This window comes from Ascidia mentula, chromosome 4 (genome assembly GCF_947561715.1).
Source record: "Ascidia mentula chromosome 4, kaAscMent1.1, whole genome shotgun sequence".
NCBI lineage: Eukaryota > Metazoa > Chordata > Ascidiacea > Phlebobranchia > Ascidiidae > Ascidia > Ascidia mentula.
In genome coordinates, this window is record NC_138569.1 from 20,990,789 (window position 1) to 21,003,136 (window position 12,348).

At 36.2% G+C, this 12,348-nt stretch overlaps 1 protein-coding gene across 1 annotated transcript in view; it reads right to left on the bottom strand.

Annotated features, from left to right (window-relative positions):
- The window catches only part of LOC145898661 (dynein heavy chain domain-containing protein 1-like), a 42,499-nt gene that overhangs the window by 1,227 nt on the left and 28,924 nt on the right, over positions 1-12,348 (bottom strand). Inside the window, exons 69-95 of the mRNA XM_082987205.1 lie at positions 11,955-12,167; positions 11,627-11,714; positions 11,227-11,363; positions 10,931-11,038; positions 10,753-10,870; positions 10,158-10,410; positions 9,639-9,823; positions 9,411-9,504; positions 8,961-9,133; positions 8,551-8,665; positions 8,239-8,430; positions 7,738-7,926; positions 7,273-7,516; positions 6,772-6,914; positions 6,318-6,503; positions 5,498-5,950; positions 5,210-5,341; positions 4,694-4,897; positions 4,289-4,462; positions 3,738-3,957; positions 3,261-3,449; positions 3,123-3,192; positions 2,219-3,037; positions 1,796-1,940; positions 1,255-1,464; positions 658-813; positions 61-279 (exon numbers count right to left, since the gene is read on the bottom strand). Of these exons, the coding sequence (XP_082843331.1) occupies positions 61-279; positions 658-813; positions 1,255-1,464; positions 1,796-1,940; positions 2,219-3,037; positions 3,123-3,192; positions 3,261-3,449; positions 3,738-3,957; positions 4,289-4,462; positions 4,694-4,897; positions 5,210-5,341; positions 5,498-5,950; positions 6,318-6,503; positions 6,772-6,914; positions 7,273-7,516; positions 7,738-7,926; positions 8,239-8,430; positions 8,551-8,665; positions 8,961-9,133; positions 9,411-9,504; positions 9,639-9,823; positions 10,158-10,410; positions 10,753-10,870; positions 10,931-11,038; positions 11,227-11,363; positions 11,627-11,714; positions 11,955-12,167 (5,429 nt within the window). The remainder of the gene's footprint in view (positions 1-60; positions 280-657; positions 814-1,254; positions 1,465-1,795; positions 1,941-2,218; positions 3,038-3,122; positions 3,193-3,260; positions 3,450-3,737; positions 3,958-4,288; positions 4,463-4,693; positions 4,898-5,209; positions 5,342-5,497; positions 5,951-6,317; positions 6,504-6,771; positions 6,915-7,272; positions 7,517-7,737; positions 7,927-8,238; positions 8,431-8,550; positions 8,666-8,960; positions 9,134-9,410; positions 9,505-9,638; positions 9,824-10,157; positions 10,411-10,752; positions 10,871-10,930; positions 11,039-11,226; positions 11,364-11,626; positions 11,715-11,954; positions 12,168-12,348) is intronic.

The window sequence follows — 12,348 nt, forward strand, 5'->3', positions numbered from 1 at the left end:
CCAAAAGCTGAAGGTTCTCTGATTAAATTGAAACTGAAACAAAAGAAAAAACCTTCCAACCTCAGTGGGCTCAGCTGTGGGAGAAAAATTTGAATCCGGTTCGGCCGCAACCTCCATATATTTGTGCAACAGGATGACCCGTGTGTCAAGGTTGTTAACGAAGTTGCTCAGACTGTCTGAGCTATGAAAGCGGAAAAGTTGGGCATAGTCATGTGACCAGGTTGATGGAATCTTGTCGGGGATTATGCTGTTTATCAATTCTAGATGCTTTGCTGTCAACTAAACAAGTTCATGTTAGCATCTTTATTAAGAAAAAGTAATACAGTATGAAAAATTAAAGCGCCATAGTAGCAGTGTAGTCACTACAACCCCTGAAATTTTGATAAGAATGTTTTTTCTACAAGCGCCACTTTTGGCATGTTTTTTAACCACTAATAAATTCAACACAGGGTTCACTGGCATTACAACATGGCTGGATCAAAGCCACTTTTTCCTGATATGAAAAATCAAACGTTTGGTGAGGTTTATGGCCAGTTCTCTGCCACTGGGCTCCCAAACTTCTTATCTTAAAAACAGTGACTTTAATCCAGATCCAGCTTTGCGATCACAACATAAAAGATCCTCATGATTGTAAATTCACACATATCTTGTTTTTACCTCCATCTCCCCCTTCATGATGAGCATGCAAGTGTTCAGGTCGGCCGTCACCATGTCAATGACACTTTTTAACTTGACGACCTCCGATGAGTAAAACTCCATCATAACAGGTGATAAGATGTGCTTGTGAGCCACTGGAGTGTTCGTTTCTTTAAGCTGAGAATAGTGTTTCAGTTTACTGAACAGTTTTTTTTTAAGTGTAATAATGATAAATTAGGGACCACAGAGATTTTTTGCAGTAATTGGTGAAGACGTTATTTTGCAATAAAGTCATAATAACTATCTGCTTGTGAAAAACTTTATTAATGAGACTTTATTAACTTTATCACATGGAAGAACTTTTATTGTTTATAAAACAGGGTGGGATTATTAAAGTTGGCAAGGAACCATTAAAAGGCCAAATAAACAAGTTTTTTATTGTATAAAATTAGTCATTATATTCCTTTGGTTTGTTATCATGTATTTATTGCCCAGGCTCAACATACAAGTTCACTAATTTTTTCATAAAACTAGTGTTCATGAAACTTGAGACCTAGAGTTCTGCGTAACCCACTTTTGGGATTGACGACATATAGAAAGTAAAATCTGTTCACTAACTCGCAGAAGAAAACTTTCCACGGTTCTCTTTATGTGAAAACCCTCAGCTGAAATCATGTTAAAAGTTATCTGTGACTCTTCAACATTTCCCAGTCTCCTGTTTTCATCTTCACAAATTTCAAGCAAAGCGTTCGAAAGCCTTTGGCTTGATTTTGAAACTGTGTTTGTGTCAGCTGAGGGGTGAAGTCCAATGGTGTTCATATCGCACTTCTGTAACAGAAATCAAATTACCATTTTTTAAATACAACCAGCCAATTGTTCTGTTGCAAATTTTTTTGAAAAATGTTATTACTCATAGTTCTGAGAATGAAAACATAATTGCAGTTACTTTTGTTAAAAATTGTAAAAATTTTGATTTATGCAACTTCCATACAGAGGTGTCTAGTTTTTAAATACCAATAGCAGTTTTCCGCATGGTTAGTACTTAGTTGTAAAAGAAAAGTGGTGTTACATGTTGTTACACGACTTGAACTGCGTACAACCAAACATTACGCATCCGTGGCAAAGTTTGTATCTATAAATAAACTCCCAGTAAACATGCCTGCAAAAACACGTCGAAACCACTTTCAGAATTTCTGCAGTGTTTCAGGAGGTTTTGAATATCGTGAGCGAGGCCTCGATATCTGACACCTTCTTTTGGTTGGACCATGCACCTGTCAATCATCATCTGAGCGATATCCACGTCTCTGCAAAAAATTATTTATTTTACTGTCAATAGTGGTGTAAATACTCAACTGTAACAAATGTATGCTCCATTTATACCTCGCAATACAAATGTCTTGCCTATTACAAAAATTAATTAAAATTTCTTGTGAAATAAAAAAATGCAGTATCTTTGTAATTCTCTAGTTTAACAAAGATAATGTCCATACTAAAAATTTTTTACAATCGCAAAAGTTTTAATTGAATGTAAAAAGACGTGAATATTTCATATATTTCTGTCCCTATATTATCTTGTACTTACTTTGCATCACTAATCTGACTTGACAACATTTGCCCAGTCAGTCTCTTGGCAACGGAAATATCTCTGGCCATCATGACACACTCCAGCTGGGAAACCAGGTCGGTGTCTTCCCACTTGCAGGGGGTTGCGAATGATGTTTTACCAAATTTTGTTCGACTGATAAGTATTCCGTGAAGCATTGAGAGTTGCAGAATTAAATTCCTCTTGCCGATGGGAAGGAAGTTTGAGTGTGTAATGGCTGAGCGGACATTGTAAGGAACATGGGATTTAGTTTGCAAACTAACTGCAGACGATGAAATTGGATTTAGTTGCGTAAAAGATGGAGTGAGCTTTTTCATCAGTCGATGGGTCATTTTCACCAGATCTTTGTGAGATGACGGCAAGTCAAGTGTTATGAGATGGGAGTTTTGCACTATTTGCATTGGAAGGTCTCTATCTATGGTATCCTTGTTCCGAGCCACCAGCCATAGGCGGAAATCCTTGTGGCAAACTGCCTTGTGGTCAATTGTGGTTTCATCATCAGAAGTAAATTCAGGGTTGCCATTTGCTGCCATGTCTTGTGTGTTTGTCAAGGATGTTTTCACAGTGATGCTTTTAAATCCTAGTAAAGACAGATGTGCATTTGGGGTAGCAACTTTTCCATATTCTTCTGTTTCGTCAGAACCACCTTCTTGCATCTGGTTTGTCATGTACGTCAACAGTTGTAGGAATTTCTTTGGCCATGTGGTTGCTAAGTGACAGTTATGGAGTAGCAACCACCTCCCATGGATCATGCACTCCTCTAGGACATCTCCAAGGTCGTCATTGAACAGAGGTGTCCTGCATTTAAACAAGTGAGCAAATAATGATGAATATTAAAATTGGCATGTTTTTGTAAAGTTTAATGTGTTTGTCTTAAACATACCTTTCAATACATATAATATTCTGCGATTTTGCCTTCTCCAAAATGTGAATATCAGGGTGACAGTCACAACCTAAAGAAAGTTAATGTTTTTTATTTCGGTTTTCCACAAAATGGGTTTGTTGCAGGTTATTCCAATACCTTCTTTAGGCAAAATAAAACAGCATGGTTTGTATCTTGACAAATCCTCCATGACATTGTCAAGGTCAAAGATATATTTTCTCATGGCAACACCACCAAGGACACTTGTCGTCATATCGTGCACAACAGTGTGAAGCACTTCTGGTTGAAGAGATTTCCATAACAGCGCCTTCTGCCCTATTGTCAAATCTGGTAAAAACAGGAATGCATGAAAAAGTTCTGAAACTGATGCTTGTCATTTTTTTACTGCTAGATGATTATGAAATGTGCCTGTAATATCCATAAAAAAGTTCTTCAAGAATTTGATACAGTGGAATCTCCAGCCAACTTTATGGCCGACAAAAATTATATTTGATTAACCGATATTGACGAAGTGTACATAAACTATGTATACATATTTAAAACTGAGAGTTTTTAATAAAAGTAGTTAACAAGGTTTGATTTTAATTTTTATCATCTCATAAGATTGTGACTCACAATGTAGTTTGTTGCAAGGGACTTTCCCCAAGAGCACAGGAGCAGAGTAAAGGTATTCCTGCCAGCGTTTTTGCTGTGTGGATATTGACCATGCAAGATTGCCGAAAGATTTTGGATAATTTTGAGTTAAATGCAAAACCTCATGCCATAAGTTGTCTGGCATCCAAGCTGGTTTGTAAAGGTTTTGCAGGTTTTCAGCTATTGGTAGACGTTTTGTTTTCTGTCGATTAAATAGGGTTACTTATTACAAAAAATATTAAAGGAATGTAAAAAATAACATTCACCAACTATAAACCTCAACACAGTGTTGTCAAAGTTTTAAATGTTAGAAAAACTTTGTTTAAAACTATTAGGTATGTTGTGGTAAATAAAAATAACAGTAATAACAGTGATAATTTCAAGTGAAAAAACACCTGTTACAGTAAAACAACATAAACGCAGATTACTAAAATATTTGAAGCCTATCTACCAAGTGTACAAATAAAACAAAAACTATTTTAAATTGTCAAAATTCAATGCCCAGTTTAGGCATGGAATATTTAACTAGATACCTGCTCAGATCCAATGAAATCATTCATTTCCTGTTCAGACATTTTTCCTGTAGCGACCATTTGGTTCAAAGCAACGAGTGTCATAAAGATAATCATATCAGCCTTGAACATTTTGCGTTCAGCCAGATCCATAATTGATTCCGTCAAACCTTGTTTCAGCTCTAAAACTCTTGACTGAAATAGACAAGTTATTGTTCAAACAAAAACATCTGGCAAGTCTGCAAGGTCACCACAGTTCGAAATTTTGGTGTTGTGAGTTAATTACACCTTTGCTATTTGGCAGTTTGTAATAAAAATCCATAAAATCTCTGCTACAGTACACAAAAAACCTTTATGTTAAGGCTTTAGTAAGTAAAAAATATTAGTTTCTCGAAAATAAAATGAAAAATGGAAAATGTCTTTTACTCTGACTAGGGATCCACTTGTTCCAGCACCAGAATTTCCAGCATTTGACTTTCCCCTGACATGAGACTTCAGACATTTTGCAAAAAGCAGGATAAACTCGGAAGCAGAGAATTGATACAAACTTTTGTTGATAATTGCAGTTGTTTGGTAGGCATTGAAAAGCCTCAAACCATGGCTTGCCACAAATGACAAGTCAAACTTTTTCTGAAACCAAAAGCAGTTTGTTATGATCCAACACAAACAGTTTGTGGTACCATTAGGTTAACAGGCTTTGCAGCCCAGTCCTAATAATCTTGATACAATAGCTGTGATCGCCAAGTAAGGACCTGCACAGTTTGGCTATCCTACCAATCATGCGATTGCAAGAAACATTACTGCTTCGTGGATAATCACAAACAGTAAACACGTTTCATCCTATGTTTTTTTAATATCAATTATTCGTAATATTCTGCATAATACTAAATCAAATCTACCATCTAAATACCGAAGTGGAAACAGATATGAACAAGCAACAACCTGCATTAGATTATTTTCCATCAACTTAGTTTCATGCAAACTGGACGTTGTTGTGTTTGTGTCCTTCTTGTATGTTTGTAGAGCATTCAACATTCCCCCATCGGATAGAATGGCTCCAGACACTCCAGCAACCTGTTACAGAAATATACCATGTTTTATTTTAGATTTTAAATCCATTATTGAACATAGTATTGTTCTTTAAATCTACAAAGATTTTGGTAACATTGGTGAGATTTGATAAACTTTTCTACCAACCAAATGCCCAATATTCCAACACTAACCACCCACCCTTGATAGGAGGTTGTCCTCCAACTGCTCCAAGTGCTCTTCAAGATGAAACACATCAGCTTCCATCAGTCTCCTTTGAGCTTCAAATTCGGATCGCTCCTGATCCAGGACGATGTGCTCCAGACTTTCCAACAAACCATCCTGATTGAGAGATAAGTCAGTAACAAGAAGCTTGTGAACTGGTGGTGAATATAATCCAGGAGCGCGATGTATTGCCACATTCATGGGAATACTAATTCCTAGGTATAGGCGGAAGTTGGGGTGGACATCTGCTGCCATGTTTCTGTTGACGCAAATATCTGGCAGCTGGGTTTGCTCTGTGTGGCTGATGTACAAAGAAGCCCCGTGCAATGATGCGCTTGCCAGACATTTAGGAAACTTTGGATCTGTCGACTTGCAAACCCACAGCTCATCCAGTGGAAACATTGGTTCGTGGGTATGATTGTCATCGGGCTGCACACATAAAAAAAAGCTGACATTATAACTGTGTGGTAGTGGTTAGAATATGTCAGAATCAAACAACAATACAACCAAATTGAAAGCAGGTTATATGCATAAAACACTTGAGGTTAAGTTGGTTTCAAAAATTAAAATTAGTAGGAAAAACCTGATAACAATAAACTGTATATAAGAGTGAACATTTTGCTAGTGATTTCTACAGAGTGACAAATGGGAGAGACATTCAGACAATCCGCCGATAGGCCTTTGACCTTCCACAAACTTTTTGCCAGACTGCACCAATTAAGCCATTGCTAGTATTGGGTAATCATCCATCAGCTGACACTTTCCTGTAAAGTTGATTGTAAATGGACAAAATTACCTCCTCCAGTGCAGACTCCTTATTCAACTCAACATCTATCTCTTCCATGACTTGAGGAGTAGATTCCTGTCTCAACTGTTCCACATCTTCATCCGCAAATCTTACTCCCTTCCCGCTTTGTGGAGATGTTTGCAGTTTTGCAGCTTCTGATCTAACGGTGCCACTTGCACTCACAGATATAGTCACCTGTGGGAGTGGGATAACAACAGTTATTGGTTTTCAAAGCTTTAACAATTCTACCAACAGATGACATGAAAGCTTCTTTATTACTTCCTTAAACTATCAACTTTTTTATTTGAATAATCATGTTTCAGTTAAAAGAAACAATAAACTCAATTGCACTTTGACAAGAAAGGAATTTGATTTAATTTAGGTACTTGAGCTTGTTAGTAGGCACAGATATAATGTTTTTTTGGTTATTTATTTTTTTTTACAATAAGTGCAACAAAAGTACTTCAGTTCCAGTTGAACTTTGCACATCTTCTGTGTTTGCTGGGTTGGAAAGGGAAGAAGATTGTCCGCCCACATCTTCGATGATTCCAAGACTTCCACTTTGGGAACTGGTCGGTGGTCGGGATTGGTCGAGAGCAGGGGTTGCTGGGATAAACAAATATCCGCTGTTACTTACTCTAGACAGGAACGACAGTGGGTAAAAACATGTTGCTGTTAATAACAAAATGTTGAATACTGCTGAAACATGTTTGAGTGACTAAAGGGAAAACTTGTAGGTCAATTTTGGGTGCTGCTAATATTATTGATTTTATTTGTATTAAATTAAATAAAACTTAGGAACATTCTAATGTGTGCTGGTATACGACTGCGTATTTTCCACCAAAGTTCAGTATTGGTTAATTTGTGCTGGTACAATTCAATACATATGTCAGATTAAAGTTTAGATTTGGTTTTAACTACATAACCAATATGTTGAAAACATGTGGATAATTAATGTACTCACCCGCAATGGGTTCAATGCTCTCCATGTCTTTCCTAACTCGCTTGTGGATCGTTCGTAGCCAGGTCAACGCTTGGTTGTCAGGGTCATATATCAAACACCATGCCAAGTCTTGGTAGAGAGAGAGTGCGTACAAGCGAAGTGCGTTGAATCTTGCTGTAACATCTCTCGATAAACCGCTTCGATGCCACATGCGCTGTTCGCTGGGTGTGGACAAGATGTCTGCTGGAATCAGGCTGGGTCTGACCTAAAAAACAAGGGGAGATGATTTAAAACTTAACAAATACAATAGCTATTAAAGCAATATTAAAATACAATACACAACTTTTTTTTGATAATTTTCTTGACACAAAAACAAGATTTGTGGTAAACTAATATTACCACGTATTAGTATTTTGTGTATTGTATTTTAATAAATCATATTATGCGACCAAATTTTCACAAACAAATTTATGTTATGGGTCTCACTTTCAAAAACATGACTGCCTCATCACTTGAGTTATCATCAGATGCCTCCACATCCTCTATATCATCCCACAAAGAGTCTGAGTCACTTTTACTTGTCGATGAGGCAATCTCTCTCCCTTTCAAGACATCTCTGGGTTTCTCAACATTCAACGGAACACTGAAACCACCGGTGATTTGATCCAGGTATGCCTGATCAAAAAAACAATTGATGGTAAGAACAATGTACAAAAAAGTTTACATATGGCTATAATTATAATATTAAAAACAATTACATTCAGAAAGTCCTACACAAATGCAATCAATGGTGGAAATTCACAAATTAGAAGGAAAGATTTAACAAAATATATAAAAGCATTAAAAAAAGCAAATCAATTATTGCCACTTGGTAAAGTTGAATTATATAAAATCACATGGTACCACAAAAACAATTTAAAAGCATGTTTTTGGTAGTTTTTACCAAGGAGCTTGACTTGTTCATTTGCGAATTCAGTACAAACTTACATTAACAGCTGCGTTTGTCCAATTATCTAAAGCCAATGCTCTTTGTGAAGTGTTCATTGACCCAAAGTAAGTCACACAAGCTGCAACAATTGCACTGTCTCCAATGGCAGACTCTAAACGCGATGCAGCCTCACCTCTCAGCTCCCTCCAGTGGTCAACATGCTCTTGCATATTTTCCATTAAAACTTCCGCCTGAAAATGTGAAGATGTTTTTTTCTGCATTATCATGTTTCTCACTAAACATTACATACAATACAGAAACCAGTATAAACAAATACATAGTTTTATTCTTTGATATATTGGTAAAAATACCTTTGCTATTTTCGTGTCCAGGTTTTTCAGTTCCTTCTCAAAGTGCTTGACAGAAATGCTGGCATTTTTATGCATTTGTATTTTGGAATCAAGTTCCTGTTTAATCTGATTGCACCTGAAGGTTGATTACAAACTTTTAAACAATGTATTGGTCGCATTCTATAAATGATAAAACTTAATAAAATCATAGTGGAACTGGATTAATTTGAACATTAAGATTATCCTTTCAGACAATGTTAAGGCTGTTTAAATTATCTATATCGTATGTTTATCTTCGGGGCAATTGAACAAATAATTATAACAAAGTTGCATGGACACTGATATAACAACAGTGGTTATAGGGTCTTTGTAAATTGAGAACACACAACTTGATATAAAGGACTTATTTCTTAAAGTGAAAATAACTCTACCTGACTCTCTTAGTTCCAAGGGTGACTTGGGCTGCCTCCAACTTCATTTCAACAACTTTTTGTGCATCCAAGATTGGTTCCAGATACCGAAGGATTTCAGCATATCGGAAGACAGCATGGATCCATGAGCAAAGCATTGATGCTGCTTTGCTGCCTTTCACTACATTGCTGGGCTGAATCAGATTAAGTCATAGTTTTTACTGTTAATTGAATTAGGAACTGATGATGCCCATAGAGATAAATATATTCTCCTGAAGCTGATCAATACATTGCATATATTGTCCTGAACCAAACTATATTTTTCTATAGCTATTGTATATTTATTTTCCTATTTTCCTAGACTTGTTTAAAATCCGTGTTTTTACTGTAAATATATAATAGATTGTATTTCGTGGCTAATATTTTGTGAGTAGTCCAAAAAAACCTACTGTTAAAAGTCACGTCGCTCACCAAAAACTCAGGAGAATGAACAAACTTCATCATCGTGCAATAAATGTTCTCCGGAATGTTGTCCTTGTCATAAAATTCAATATCTTGAAAAAACCTGATCATAAAAAGAAATATCCAGTAAACATTTTCTGTTTGAACTGGGATATTATGGTGCCTGGTGGATTCGTTCAAAAATTTGTTCAAAAAGCAAGTTCTTTGTGTGTTATTATACACTTTCTCAATACTTACTTGTCCCTGTTTATCAGAACTTTCCCATTCTCCCAGTTAGCAGGGGAAACACCAAACATGTGACAGAGGCAGTTGACAACGAGTACAGTAGTTGGTGGTGGGTTCTTGTAACGCTTGATCTCATTCAAACTGCTTTCGTCCAAGGCATTCAAAGCATCCTGTGCCACTTGGAAAAGTGGATTCGACTAAAAACAGTTTGTTATTGGTTAGTAGTCTGGTTGTTATGACAATGGCAAAGTTTTGTGAAATTCTACCAGAATCAAAAATGTGATGACAAAATTTGCCACTGTTCCTGATAGAGTAAACCAATTAGGATCAGTTCAAAGAAGCGGAAGTGTTGCAGCCAAAACTAGATTATAACAGTATCAGTGCAATATAAAAAATCACACTCTTGGTGAGGTTTGAACTCACAACCCTGGGCATTATGGACATTGTCCCAAACCACTCAATTCACAGGAAAATAAGTGGGATAAGAGGAAAATAAAAATTACAATGAAATTCACGCAAGACAATGCTTGCCTTACTGCTGGCCGTATTAGTGTCAAACTTCAATCTCTCCAGTTCTTTCTCCAATATTTCAATATTCTCCTCCTCAATGGTGCATCTTTGTCGTGCCTCCCCATACTCCTGTCTCTCCTCCTCAACATGTCGTTTCCAAGCTCTTTCTGTTGCTCTTGCCTCATCCAGTTTGGGATGCAAATGTTCCCGGTCGTTATGGTAACGATACATCGAGTCTTCTGCTTCCCTCACTTTTTTGAGTGCTTGCTCATACCTTGCAAAGCAATTATTCTAGTCAATGATTTTGATATGTTGAAAAAAAAGAGGAATTACAACATCCTTGGTAAACGCACAATTAATCCTGTTTTGGACACAAAAAATATGTTTTACAAATCAATTTGAAACTCTTTAAAATGTTAAACTCTTCATTTCAACTTTTTCTAATATAAAATTTGTGTGTGTTTTGTTAAAATTCCTTCCCTGGGATCACAAAATCCCTCCTTAGGGAGGAACTTCTTTTGCTTGGCTTACATTTTTTGAGAGCTTAATAAAAAATAACTGTTCCTCCGTTCACAAAGTTGTCAGTAACAAGTTTGTGGTGGACTTGTCAATGTACCTTTGAATTACTTGGATTTCTTTGGACCTGACCATGGTAGAAATACCCACAAACATTTGAACCATTTGTTGGAATATAAAAGGGTTCGCCAATTCTTCCGCATTGCCAGGCAACAAAGCTACAAAAAATGTAAAGTTTATGGATTGCTTTTCACAACATGCAGATGACCACATCCCACCTTTCACCTGGGAAAGAGCATCCTGGTGCATGTGCGCCATCAAGTGACTAGTATGTAGGATTTGGTTGGAAATAGTGTGTTGCTTCGACCATGGTATCTTTACAACTTCTATAAAAGAAAAATAACAATGTTTAGGCACCGTGTTTGTAGTTGACAAAAACTACAAATATGTTTGATTTCCATAAAAAACTAGAATTTTAAAGCTGCCAATGTTCTTGAACAACTTTACTTGCTTACACATAAAAACACATTTTCAATTTGAAATTGCACTACAGGTGTAAATGTCACAAATTCACCATTATCAGTGATATAATCATCGCCGAGAAGGCCAGCATACGACTGCAAGTGGTATTGAGCGACCATCTGCCAGGATTGGTGATCCCACGCACGGTACAAGTCAATACATGAAAACTGTGTCAAAAGGTCTGGACATCTAAACAAGCAAAAGAAATATTATCAATTCATGTGCCACATATCTTGTAAAAGGTAATTTTAAAATAGGTCAGTTTTTAAAGGTTATGAATAATTACAAGTTAATCACATAAGATCAAATCCACTTCCCAACTTAAATTACGATATGACAACATTTCCAGAGATGACATTTTATGCAGGTTATGTGCAGTATATCTTTAAAGAATTTAAGGTTAAAAACACATACTGGTTAAACTGTCATAAAAACTAAATAAATAGATGTACCTCCTAAGAATGTCATGAAACTTCTGCAAACTCATGTTGCCAAAAATCACATTTGCACTGCTTTCACCACATGTTGTGGCAGATGGTGCTAAAAATATCAACAGAAAAGTTAGTAAACAAATAAACTGTTTTTCTATGGTTGGACCGAAAAAACTTTGATTGGTATTTTTTAAGAAATTTTTTTTGTAATTTTAATTTGTGTAGCCCCAAAAATATTTTTAAGTTTTAGGATCTATTTGGAATATATGTTACTTTTGGAGTAAAGCAAGATGTAACAACTGATTCCTTTCCATAAAACAACACCTTATTTCATATTTTTACAATTCACCTTCAGTTGCAGGATATTCTGCCAACACCACAACATGCAAATTGTTCAAGATTCTTGCAAAGTAACCATCCAAAAACTGATCGAGTTTCTCTAGAGATGTAAGCTGTCCTCCCACGTTTGTCTCGGAGGTTGTTTTTACAGAGGACATAGCAGGAGCAATCTCTGCCGCAATTTTTGCAAGTTCCGTGTGACTATAGAGAGCTGGGCATTGACCTGTGCATATTTTTTAAAAACAAAAAAACGTGTTTTATTTTGTTCTGAAATATTTAGACTATAAATGCCAAAGATAGGATCTACTAATTAGCATGATATGGATGCATTTCATATACATGCTAGATTTGTAGTTTTGGAATTCATATTTAAGAAAAGGATTATGCACCTGGATTTTTTTAAT